Raw genomic sequence first — 13,748 nt, 5'->3', positions numbered from 1 at the left:
TTTGATATTGAGAAAGCCTATGATATGCTTTGGAAAGAGGGACTTTTAATAAAACTTAAATGTATGGGAATTGTAGGAAAGATGTACAACTGGATTATGGATTTCCTCCTTCAAAGAACAATACAAGTGTATGCAGCCCAATATTTTTTAATATTATGATTAATGATATTTTCAGTAATTTTAAAGGTGACATTGGAAGGGCATTATTTGCAGATGACGGGGCAATATGGAAAAGAGGACGTAATATTGCATGTGTGTCTCAAGGATTACAAAAAGCAGTAGATAAAGTGGAGGTATGGGCAAATAATTGGAGCTTCAGATTATCTGTGGCTAAAACAAAAGTTATATGTTTCACAAAAGGTAAAAGAGTTCCAAGGGTTAAGTTGAAGATGTACAAACAGGAACTGGAGCAAGTATCAGTAGTTAAATACCTCGGTGTATGGATGGAATCTAGATTGACATTTGCAATGCATGTTAAAAAACTGATCAGGAAATGTAAAACAGGAGTAAATATTTTACGATGTCTATCTGGGGTGGAATAGGGAGCTAGTAGATTGTCTTTGAAAATAATTTATTGTTCATTAATCAGACCAAGTTTAGATTATGGAAGTATTATCTATGGATTTGCATCAGAATCCACACTCAAAAAGATTGAAGAATCAAGCTCTTAGAATATGTTGTGGTGCGTTCAAAACATCTCCCATTGCAGCCATGCAGGTAGAGGTTGGGGAAGCTCCTTTATTCCTTCGTAGGTATAAAATAAGAATGAATTATTGGGTCAATTTAAAAGGACATAAAGAAAGTCATCCGGTAAAGGGAGTGATTGAAGAATGCTGGGAGCATGGAAACAAAAATATTAAAAGCTTTGGATGGATTGCTGAAAGGGAAGCACAAGTGGTTGGTATTGCAGATTGTGATGTTAGCCCAGCTGTGATATTATCCACTATTCCACCATGGTTTTTTCCTATGCCAAAAGTAGATTTTCAAATACAAATAAAAATTAAGAATGAGAAAGATACCCCTAAGAACATTATTGCACAGCAGTATTTAGATCAGTCTTATCCATCATGGTTACATATATTTACTGATGGTTCTAAAGATCCGAATAGGACATTCAAGTTTAAATCAATCTCTTTTTAAAATAGGAAAACATGAAACAGGTCAATGTATTTATTGTAATCAGGCTGAAAATATAGAGCATGTTTTAATAAAATGTAAAAAAAATATGAAAAAGAAAGGTTAAAATTAATTAAGGAAGTAAGAAATATAGGTGTTGAACCATTTAATTTGACAAATCTTTTGAAAAAGCATACAGAACAAGGTAAAATATATGGTGCTATTATAAAGTATATTAAAGAAATAGGACTAATAAGGAGAATTTAGAATTATACGGTACTAATATATATGGCTATTTACAGTGTATATAAATTGATATAATATATATATATATTATTTATTTATTTATTTTATTTTATTTTTTTATTTATTTTTTGTTGTTGTTCTTAGTAGTTTTTAGTGCTTCACACTCCAGTCCAGTTGGTGGCGTTAATGCACCTAAAGTTGATTTGCCATTCGCCATAAAACAACATCAGAAGAAGAAGAAGTCTGGTGTCTGCTGTTAATTGTCTTCCTGTGTTCCGTGTCTCCTGCGGCTCCTATGTTTGAAAGTCTATGTATTGGAAAGATTCCCTTGTCTCCTCGTTCCTTTGCTCCAGAGGATCGTGACAGGTTCATATGGTTCACCACGCGGTCATATTAGAATTATTATTTTGCGTCCTCCATAGTATTTTAGGTTTCGTCTGGAACCGTACGTCTCTTTAGATATTCAACCGCATTAAGCCCACTGATCTGCCACTTAACATCATATTGAGCAAAACCCAACACATCGGTAGGTCTACAATATTAGCCTAATATCAGTTCACACACAGGCTTATCGCCGTGTTAGTTGTGTTACTACTTACACAATTATTTTAAGTATATGTCCATTATATTATTTTCAATACACTGAGTCGCTTTGTAATGATATTTTTAGGGGGGACAACCCTCCGATGGGGGGGGTCCTGTCCCCCCCGGGATTTACGCCTATGGGGTCATCGTATGCCCATTTTCCACAAGTAGGTAAGTTTTTTTAGGGTCTTCATGGAATGTCTGCAATATATTTGGGATAAAATTCCTCAGTGTTCGTGTAAAGCAACACCCTTTTTACCTTGTCAAAAACAGCTCTGTTCATAGCGAGCCGTTTCGGTGCATTGCTCTTTAAATGCTAATGAGCTTTGCTCACATTTTGAAGGGCGCATTCGCTTCAAAAACAAAAGTAATCCACTGTGTCTTCAGCGGCTCAGACGCCGGGAGTAAATGACGACTGCTATGTTCATTATTACATCCAACAACAACAAAAGATCTCAATCGCTTAGGAACCATTCTTGTCTACCCCTGCTCCGGCGTCGAAACAATGGTGGACTGTGTTTGCAGCTCACTCAGGGCGGGTCTGTGCTGAAACAGCAGTGAAGTTTTGAGAAAACCAAAGATATTTTCTTTAAAGAAATAATATTACATAGTGAAGGATCCTTAGATCCTAACGTGCAAATTGTGTGTGCTGTGTTTCTTTTTTTTAATGTTTTTAATTCATTTATAATCGTTTATATATATATATATATATATATATATATATATATAATCATTAGTCATTCTTATGATTTATTATTTTGATTATTTGATTATTTTTTATCATTATATTAAGTCTTTTTATTGTTTATTCATTTATTATGTTTCTATATTTTATATTTCTTATTAATTTTCCCTTGCTTATGCATTTTAATTGTTGTTCAATCTCATGCTTGTTGGGTTTCATGAACTATATTGTCTGTATGTATGTACATGTTGAGTTTGTGCTGGTCAGACGAAGTCTGAACATTGAAACATACGCAACTAAGATTGTTCAATAAACTCTGTTACTTTTTACCATCATCACTTCGTCTCCTGCTTCTGCTCTTCTGTGGATTTTCTCGGGCAACTTCTTGACTGACAGAAGACTGTTAAACACTTGTTTTGGGTATCAACAGCTCTACTGACTAGTTGTTCTGTTACTGGACAAACTGATATTTTCTGACGGGATCTGGCATCCGGGGCTGGATCCTAAATATTATCTGGCGTGGAGACCCGATCTAACAATAGTTTGGTCAAAACTATGTCAAAACACAGGTTTTTCTCAGTTATAATTTGTCAGCCAGATTTTTTTTATTACTCAATATCAGGACAGTTACACCAATTTGACATGCGTTTGATTACTAAATTACAAATTATTTAGCATTTTAATGTATTTTTTTTAATCATTAAAAATTTAATTCATTTAAAAACAAAATCATCATCATTTATTTAACTTATTGAGATTAAAATCTATTTTACAAGAGTGACCTGGCCAAGAAAACGGCAACAAATAACATAAAATATACAAGTTTACATCATTACACAAAACACAAATCAAAGATCACAACAACAATTTACCAGAGGATAAAACATACAGTTTGTTTAAACTCAACGTAGCCAACGTAGCATTACATCCAAAACTCTTTTTTCCTAGTTCTGTTCGAACCCAAGGAACTTTAAAACATAACAGATCGTTTTTGAACGTAGTTTGTAGCATACTTTTGAATTAAAAAACTGAGACACAAATAAGATACAGTTAGACCACAAATAGACTTATAAATGAAACTCTACCAATTAAAACTTCTTCGGATATGCAACGATGGTAACTTGGTCATCTCATATAAAGTGCAGTGATGTGTTTGATAAATTAAGCGCATAGTGTTAGTTCTGGCAGGTCATGTCAGCCAATTCTCAGCTGATCACATTATCTATAGGAATATGACACCTATCGCAACATTCCTATATAAGCTCTATTCAGTATTAATCAGCAGCTTTTTCTGCTTGCTCAGGAGCAAATCACCCTCCTCCATCCCCAACTCCTCCTTTCGCACAGTCAGGACTTGGCTTTCTGATATTCCTTGTTGAATCAGACTCCTTTATCTTGAAAAATGTTACACTTAAATATCATTAAGTACATTAATGATATTTGCTTTGTTCTGTTATGTTTACCCTAGGGGGGTTATTATTGCTGCTCTCCCTGCTCATTCATGACAGGCTGCATGGATGGGCAGGGAGTTTATGCACAGAACAGAACCATACCGCCAAACCAAATGCTAAGTATCTATCATTTTGACAATAGTGGTCCTGACAGAACGACAACCGTAGTTATAAAACATAAAGCACTATGAAAAACAGTATCAAGTTTTTTAAAGATAATGTCCTGGGGCATTCATATAGAGGAGATCTCCATAGTCCAAAAGTGGCAAGAAGCTAGCAGATACCAAATATTTCCTTGCCCTAAAAGAAAATAAAGATCTGTTTCTGTAGTAAAACCCCAATTTAAGCTTAGGTGCTTAATTTTAGAGATGAATTTGTCAATATGTAGCTTGAAAGTTAACTGACTATCAGATAGGATGCCCAGGTACTTATAACTTACAACATATTCGATTGTTGTTCCCTGGAAGGATATAATGCCAGGAAGATTACTTGTTGCAACTTTAGAATCTGAAAAAAATCAAATTTTCTAAATATACTGATTATTCAAATTAATAAATTAAACCACATCAGTAATTGCTGAGAAATGTAATTATTATTGTCATAGATGAATAAATCAAAGATATTATAAAAAGTGGCTATATATAAGTAAATATATTGTTTTATATCCATATCTTTGAACTAGCCCTGAAAAAATCAGCAAGTAAATCCACAGATGAATCCTTAAAGATGGTGGATCATGAGACAAGAGTGTTCCTTGGACAATAATAATCAGCGGGAGGAAGGAACAAAGGACCTGAACCATGATGACAGGGAAAGGATGACAGACAAAACTGGAAGAACACGACATTGTGTGGTCTCACAAAACAACCACAGGGGCTGAGGCTGCCGTTTGAAGGCCATTGTGACATCTCATGGAAGTCACCGTGCAGAAGCAGCAGCTCTCCTCCGAGATGAGCAGAACCTCAGATGCTCAACCAGAAATACAACGGTGGCGATTCCCACCAGACCAGACAGAACCAGACGAACCAGAGCCTCATTGATGCTGCAATGATCCTGATAATCTGAAAGAGAACAGAGTTATTTATAAACATGTGAATGAATGTCTTTGTCTATGAAGACATTGTGGCAGGAAGAGAGTTCTGTTTTAAATTAAGTTTGATATCTTGTACCTTCATGTCGTGGGCAGATCTCTTTCATGTGAAGACGGATGGTCTTATTGCTCACTGGGTTTGCAGCCGTGCAGCTGTAGGTCTCTGAATCATTATAATCAAGCTGTAATGGTAAACTAAGGTTGACGTTGAGATCAGGATTGCTGGTCTGTTTCAGCATTTCACCCCCTTTATACCATGAGATGAACACACCTTGATCATTTTTCACAGAGCAGAACACTGAGCAGAACTCCTCCATCTTCTGCTTTGATGAACCTAGTGGACATCTGCTGTGTCAGGTTAATTCTGAACATTTTGAGAGCACCTTTTGTCTTCATATCAAGAAATCAACAGATATGCCTGTGATTGGCTACATTGCTCAACGCTGCAAATAGAATCCTTAGAGGCTCTCCAGAGCACAAACACAAATATGGATTAGTTTCGTTTTGTTGTTTATGTTATTTTGTTATTTTATTAGTGCTGGGCAAGGATTAATTGCAATTAATCGCATCCAAAATAAACGTTTTTGTGTACATAATATATGTGCGTGTACTGTGTTTATTTATTATGTATATATAAAGACACACACATACAGCATATAATTAGAAAATATTTACATGGATTTCAATTTATATATTCATATTCATATAATTTACATTATACACTGAACAAAATTATAAACGCAACACTTTTTTTTTTTTGCCCCCATTTTTTTGCTGTGCGAAGTTGCTGGATATTGGCAGGAACTGGAACACGCTGTCGTATACACCGATCCAGAGCGTCCCAAACATGCTCAATGGGTGACATGTCCGGTGAGTGCTGGCAATGCAAGAACTGGGATGTTTTCAGCTTCCAGGAATTGTGTACAGATCCTTGCAACATGGGGCCATGCATTATCATGCTGCAACATGAGGTGATGGTCGTGGAGGAATGGCACAACAATGGGCCTCAGGATCTCGTCACGGTATCTCTGTGCATTCAAAATGCCATCGATAAAATGCACCTGTGTTCGTTGTCCATAACATACGTCTGCCCATACCATAACCCCACTGCCACCATGGGCCACTCGATCCACAACGCTAACATCAGCAAACCGCTCACCCACATGACGCCATACACGCTGTCTGCTATCTGCCCTGTAAAGTGAAAACCGGGATTCATCCGTGAAGAGAACACCTCTCCAAAGTGCCAGACGCCATAGAATGTGAGCATTTGCCCACTCAAGTCGGTTACGATGACAAACTGCAGTCAGGTCGAGACCCCGATGAGGACGACAAGCATGCAGATGAGCTTCCCTGAGACGGTTTCTGACAGTTTGTGCAGAAATTCTTTGGTTATGCAAACCGATTGTTGCAGCAGCTGTCCGGGTGGCTGTTCTCAGACGATCTTGGAGGTGAAGATGCTGGATGTGGAGGTCCTGGGCTGGTGTGGTTACACGTGGTCTGCGGTTGTGAGGCCGGTTGGATGTACTGCCAAATTCTCTGAAACGCCTTTGGAGACGATTTATGGTACAGAAATGAACATTCAATTCACGGGCAACAGCTCTGGTGGACATTCCTGCAGTCAGCAAAACTTGTGATATCTGTGGCATTGTGCTGTGTGATAAAACTGCACATTTTAGACTGGCCTTTTTTTGTGGCCAGCCTAATGGTGCTATGAAGACACGAATGAAGCGTTAAGCGCGAGTGATTTACATGTTAAGTCAATGCAAAGACGCGAATAGGCATCCTGCGGCGTGAATTGTGCGTTTTGGGCATTTGATGCGCGTAACGCGTTATTTGCGTGAGTTGAAAAATCTGAATTTTGGCGAATATTTGCGGCGTTAACCAATCAGGAGCTTGCTCTAGTAGTGACGTGATTACGACGTAGCGAGTGGAGGCAGAAATCCGAAACAACAGTGGAGGACAAAATCATCGTCGCTGTATGTGGATACCCGGAGCTGCACGATACATCTTCGTACTTTTACAGAAACAGGAATAAAAAGGATCTTGCTTGGAAGAAAGTGAGTGAGGAGGTCGGACAATCTGGTAAGTTGTAAAAAAACGCTCTTTACTCAATTTGAGCTATGTATATATACATATTGAGTTGATGTGTTTATTCAGAGGAAGTGTGCAGAAGGAAGTGGAAGAGTCTTAAAATCCATGTCAGCCATTTCACAACGAGACTGGAGCCGCCTGGCAGAAGCCCCTCCCTGATGCAAATTCACGTCTGTTGTGAAGTGAATTTCAAACCCGAATGAAGCGAGTAAACTCAAAATGTTCAAGCGTCCAACTACGCAAGTCGCATCTGGTGTGAACGCACTGTGAGGCACACCTGTGCAATAATCATGCTGTCTAATCAGCATCTTGATATGCCACACCTGTGAGGTGGATGGAGTATCTCGGAAAAGGAGAAGTGCTCACTAACACAGATTTAGACAGATTTGTGAACAATATTTGAGAGAAATAGGCCTTTTGTGTACATAGAAAAAGTCTTAGATCTTTGAGTTCAGCTCATGAAAAATGGGGGCAAAAACAAAAGTGTTGCGTTTATAATTTTGTTCAGTGTATATATAAATATATTTTGTGTGTGCATTTATATAAACATAATAAATATACACTGTACACGCACATATATTATGTACACAAAAACGTTTGTTTTGGATGTGATTAATCACGATTAATTCTTGCCCAGCACTATATTTTATGTTGTAGTTTGATTGCTTTCCTGCCTGTGCTTTGCTTTGCTTCGTTTGTTTGTTTAAATGTTGATAGTTTATTTGTCAGCTTCTTCTTTTTTTGTAGATATCTTGTAAATGATTATAAACAACTTATTCACTTTGGAAACTGTGATGGGATGTTTTCTCTTGTTTCTTTTTTATTTATTTATTATTATTATAAGACAAGGAGGCTATGTGATTAATTGTATCTTATCTTATTTTTTAAAGGGTCTTTGCTCATTCCTCAGTAAATAAACGTGTTGAATGAGTTTTGTTGTCCGTTCCCTATTTTGCAGCCTCACTTTAGCCAGTGTCATTGTGAAGCAGATATAATAACTATAACCTATAATAGTTTTGACCCTACTATCTGAATGGTGCAGCAGAAATTGAGACTCATCAGACCAGGCAACCTTTTTCCAATCTTCTATTCCCCATTTTTTGGTGGGCCCATGCAAATTAAGTGGTATATAAATAAGGTGGGTGAGTGTATATAAACTGCCTTGCCAAAAAACGTTGCCATATGGATTTCATACTGAACTGCTGACAAACACTGAAGAGTCTAAGACTGGATCATTATTATAGTGATTAATATGTTTCTGGCATGTTATGTTTTGCAACAATTCTTTTAACCCTAACAAATCCTAAAATCTTAAGGGTTTGCTTATTTAAATACAGATAGTCATCTTATATCCATATATTGAACTGCTGGTTGTGGTCTGCTAAATGAACAAACAAAAAAGGGTGGGGGGTCTCACCTTGAGTTTGGTTTACACCAACTGGAGACCTGATGACAGGTACAGAAACAGGCCCTTTAAAAAGACACATTGGCATCATCTTTAAACGGGAATTTGAAGGGAAAACATAGATGGAAAATCAACAATGTATGAATGCCAGTGACTGCTGGTGACAATTTCAAGGGCCCAGAACACGAGTTTTACTGAGGTGGCCCACCCCCACCAAAATTACAATTTCACATGCAAGTGTCACCTGCGACGTCACTTTAAGTGTTTTGCGGTATAGGAGTAAAACACTTAAGTTCAACTTTGCACGTTCCATTCATATTCTGGCCATCTGCTTGCCTTATAAAGTACACTGATAAAAATGCTTTTGTGCTGAAGTAAATACTACATAAAAACAAATGTAATTTCTACATTAAATAATTTAGTTCAGGCAAGAATTAAAACATTAAAGTAAATTCTATATTATTACTCAATTTAAGCTTGTAGAAATTAAAGTTTGAACTTATAAGTATATTTTACTTGGAATTTTTTGTTATGTTTACAAGAATTCTTTAAGTAAATATGAAAGTTATGATCCTGTTTTTCCCATCATGCACTGGGGCATGAATAATTAAAAAGGTTACATTTTTCACCGAGTTGTATTTACACTGTTTTATGGTTGCTTTTATTGTTAAGTTTAGTAACTTGATGATTTCTGGCATCTGGAGTTCATTTTCTACTCAAAATGACCCATTCATACTCAAACACTATCCACTGATTGTTACTGTCATTGTGTATGGTGTACCAAGTATTGAGGTCTCTGTGTTCAATTGGGTAATAATTATTTTGAGTGGATATGTTAGGATAAGCTGTCTACTCGCTTACTTACATGTTTGTAAGTGAACCACATGCTTTTATAGCATGCTTTTTTTCCAGTGCTACATTGTTTGAGGAAGTTTTACAAACTGTGACTGAGTGAAAAGTGCTTAAGTATACTTATTGTTTTTTTCAGTGAATCAGAGTTCATTTCCATGGTAAGCGTTACTTAAGTACAATTTACTGGGAAATGTCTGCAGCCAGACCATTGCATTTCTAAAAAGGTTGGCCAGATCATAATTGAGTGATCTTATTAAACAGATGTTTACTCATTAACTAACACCTCTTTTTCATTTTGATAATTTTTGCTATTTTTATGAACCCGCTGCCAGTAAAACTTACTGTAAACATCCACTCTGAACCTTTTCTCTGAGATAGATCCACTGTGGAGAGAAACTTGATAAAGTCCAGTGTCGCTGCTGCTGATGTTCCAGATGGTCAGAGCTCCAGTCTTTGGGTTCATTTTCACTCTGCCGGTTAGTCTCTCAGCATAGAAGGGTGAATAACCCTGATACATCTGTGCGATACGAACAGTTTGATCACCTCGTTTAAACAGCCACATCACTTCTCTGAGACTCTCAGTGTCGCTTGTTTGTAGAGTGAGAACATCTCCCTCCATCACAATCTTTAACTCATCCCACTGACCATTCACAAGATCTGAAAGAATAATAAAGGGGTCCTATTATGCTTTTTGAATTTTAGTCAGTGTGTAGTGTGTATGTTTGGGCATAAAAAGATCTACAAAGTTACAAATCTCAAAGTCCACTCCAAAAGGGAGATGTTTCGTTTTAAAAAAAATCCCTTTTCAAGAACTACAACGAACGGCTCGTTTGGACTACAGCGTTGTTTTCCGGTGTTTGTGATATCACAAAGCGGTCCATTAGAATATCATTAAAATAAATCCCGCCTACGGAAATGCGAATGGCAGATAATTAATTTGCATATATATGCCGCCACAAACAGTGTAACTCTGTGGGACTATGGTATAAATAAATTCAACTGTATAACAGTTTCACTGCAATTCATGTTATAATGTTAGAATTAAAGAACAATAAACATATTACCGTTGCACTTATCTGTACATAGTAAATGCAGTTATTTTTAAGCTCTTGTTGACATCCTATCTAAAATGTGATTTAGCCAAAAAAAAAAAAAACAATAACGTTACCACCTTAATGTCTTGCAATATCAGTGCGTGCAAAGGTTCTGGCGATCCTCTTGTTCAATATTCTCCGGGTCTGAATTGATATGGCAATATTGACGAACTTGCTGCTTTGGCAAGGGGCGGGGCAATACTGAAACACACAACGCACTGGGAGAGCTAACCAATCACAACACATTTAGTTTTCCGGAAGGCGGGCCTTCATCAAACTAATCGAGCCGTTTGTTAAATTATGTGAAAAATAATGTGATTTTCGAACCACCAAGCATGAGAGCATGTTCTAGTACACCACCAAAACTAAATCAAGACCTCGTAAAAGAGCATGATAGGACCCCTTTAAAACTTGTTAGATATACCATGTTACTTGTTACTGTTTCTACAGTATGTAATTTTTTTCTCTTTTTTCTGTATTCATAGATAGGCTACCCTTTAACTATGACATTTGTAATATGATTTTTACTGTGACAATGCTTTTTTTAAACATTGCTGCATAATTGAATGTTATGTATAATATGTAGAAACATTTATGCAGTTCACCATTTTTTCACAACCACTGGCTAATTTCTTTGTAATTAGGTTAATTTAAAAACGCACACACAGTGAACACAACAGCATGAATGTGGGCTAAACTGTGTTTCATTTATCATTGCTTTGGCACTAAATTCATTCAATGACTACATATTTCAAATGAAAATATTACAAAGGAAACCAAAAAAATAGGTGTTGCAAATAGGTAATGCATCAATTATAATGGTACATTTACAATGTGCTGCTGTTTTTCACAAACTAGTGACAAAGTGTCTATATGTTAAACTGAAAAAGCATAATTTTTCATCTAATTAATCTCAAGTATCTCTAGACTAACCTACGTTGAGGTTTCAGAACATGTCTTTTCAATAGCAGTATCTTATGTTTCCAGATCTCAGAAAGATTGCAGAAACAGTCACGTTAAGAGAAATTTGGAAAAGTACAAGACTTGTATGCAGCATGAACTGACTACAAACTGTTGAAAATGTTTACCCTTGACCAGTGACCACAACCACTAAAACAATAGACTGCTAGCAAAAAGAAAATATACTTCAAATATTTATCTTACCCTGCATACTGATGAAAAGCACAGTGAAAACCCACATGCTGATAGACATTTTGGTCAATTATCAGGTATTATTATAAGTGTGTTGATTTTCTCTCTTCTCTTATCACTGAAGCGCAATCTCATCTGATGAAAATCAGTGAAGATTTTCAGTTCCTATGACTTTCAGTTCCTATGGAACACTGACCACGAGATCGGACATAGCCAATTATATATAGCTGTCACGGTGCACACAGGAGGGAGGAACGAGGAGACGAGGATAACTCAAAATACAGTCTTTAATGAATCCAAAACAGACAGGGCACGACAAGGCAAGGCAGGGCAGACACACAGGAACACCGGGAATAACGAGTAGACCAGATGAAAACTAACTGAACAGGCATGAATTAAATACTCATGATAATTACTGATAATTAGACAAACACAGCTGGACTTAACTAATAATCACACAGAACAAGGACAGGAACATGACCAAATTAGGACACAGGAGGCAGGAACACAAGACACACACGACAGAGGACTGACATAACTCCCCCCTCCCGGAAGGCGCGACCTGCGCCGTAACAGTACCAGGGGGGTGGGCAATCTGGAGGAACAGACAGAACGGGCCAAGGCGGAGCTGGGAGCTCTGGAGGCCATGGCAGGTCACTACAGCCGGAGCCTTACTACCCCCCCCCAAAAAAATTCCATGGGGCAGTATCAGGAACACTCTGCGGCCAAACAGACAGGGCAGTCCACCAGGGCTCAACATACAGGAACACGACAGCCCACAGGAACAGGAAGCCCTCCTGGGCTAGCTTGGAAGCTGAGGCTTCTTCTGGGCATGACAAGGAGTCAGGGGCCCTCACAGGGTCCCTCAGCAACCACCTCCACTTCCATGACAGGGAATGGCCTCCGTGGCCATGACTAGAGGAGCCTCCTGCCCTCGACGAGTCTCTGTGGACTCAAGACAAGACAGGGTTTTAAAACTGCTCCTGTGGGCTCGACAAGACTTAAAAACGGCACATATCTTATGAACGCACATATTAAAAACACATATCTTTGGCCTAACTATTTTCTCTTAACGTTACAAGAACCTCAATCGTGTACATATAACATCAAAAGAACGTTCTGGGAATGTTGTTCTAAGAACGTTTTCTCTTAACGTTACGAGAATGTAAATCAACCATTAATAACGTTGTTAGAACATCCTATAAACATTAGTTTAAGAATGTTCTGTCCTAACCTTTAAATATCTTTGAAACAATGTTAATGAAAGTTGTGGGAACGTTCCCTGTTAGCTGGGTTTCCCATGAAGCCTGTTTGTAAAGTTTGACCATGTGAGTTTCCAGCTCAGTGCATTGCTTAAAGGAAGAGAACAACAAATAAATGCAATGTATTGTGTCCTGCCTCACTAAAAAAAAGTTAGGGCATAGCAAGGCCTCTACCAAAAGTGACTTGCAGTCAGATGAAAGCTATCCTGATTTACAGTCTTTATGTAGACAAGAGAACAATACAGGACTGGTGAATAAATCTGAGAAAGCAGTTGAAGTATGTGGAGCGAGACAGAGGGCTCAGATTAGGGTAGAAGGGGTTGAAACAGTTCCTTCTGCAACCTCCATAGTGCAGTTACTAGCAGCCAATGCTCTATGTCCTGAGGTCAAAGGCTTGCTGAGAGTTTGCCATCAGAGCATGCTGTTTTTTTTTTTGTTTTTTTTTTGAGAGTAGGAGACTGTTGTCCAGAAAAATGCAGCTCTGTGTTCCTATAGCTTAAGTCACCCAGCACACATCTTGACAGAGTCAGAATTCATACATTGATTTTGAAACTGCTGGAAATCATTCTGAATTTCAGCATGTCAGTAAAGATGAAATTAGTAAAAGATGAGTTTTACAAAACATTATTGTCTGAGCATATTGTGAGCATTGTGTCAAGCAGAATAGCTGATACTAGATGATAAGGGACCACTAGTCCATAATTGGTTTGATGGCC

At 37.6% G+C, this 13,748-nt stretch overlaps 1 protein-coding gene across 1 annotated transcript; it reads right to left on the bottom strand.

Moving 5' to 3' along the window:
- Nucleotides 1–3,214: 3,214 nt before the first annotated feature.
- Nucleotides 3,215–10,048, bottom strand: LOC131532476 (natural killer cell receptor 2B4-like). Its single transcript, XM_058764157.1, has 4 exons — nt 9,867–10,048; nt 8,685–8,738; nt 5,253–5,507; nt 3,215–5,144 (listed from the first exon to the last, which is right to left on the bottom strand). Exons 1-4 carry the CDS (start codon nt 10,039–10,041, stop codon nt 5,002–5,004), a joined length of 627 nt encoding a protein of 208 aa, XP_058620140.1. The 5' UTR covers nt 10,042–10,048; the 3' UTR covers nt 3,215–5,001.
- Between the last annotated feature and the right edge of the window lie 3,700 nt (nt 10,049–13,748).

The sequence above is a fragment of the Onychostoma macrolepis genome, chromosome 23, assembly GCF_012432095.1.
Source record: "Onychostoma macrolepis isolate SWU-2019 chromosome 23, ASM1243209v1, whole genome shotgun sequence".
Lineage (NCBI taxonomy): Eukaryota > Metazoa > Chordata > Actinopteri > Cypriniformes > Cyprinidae > Onychostoma > Onychostoma macrolepis.
Note: the sequence above shows the minus strand (reverse complement) of the source record. Positions and strands in the feature narration are given on the sequence as shown.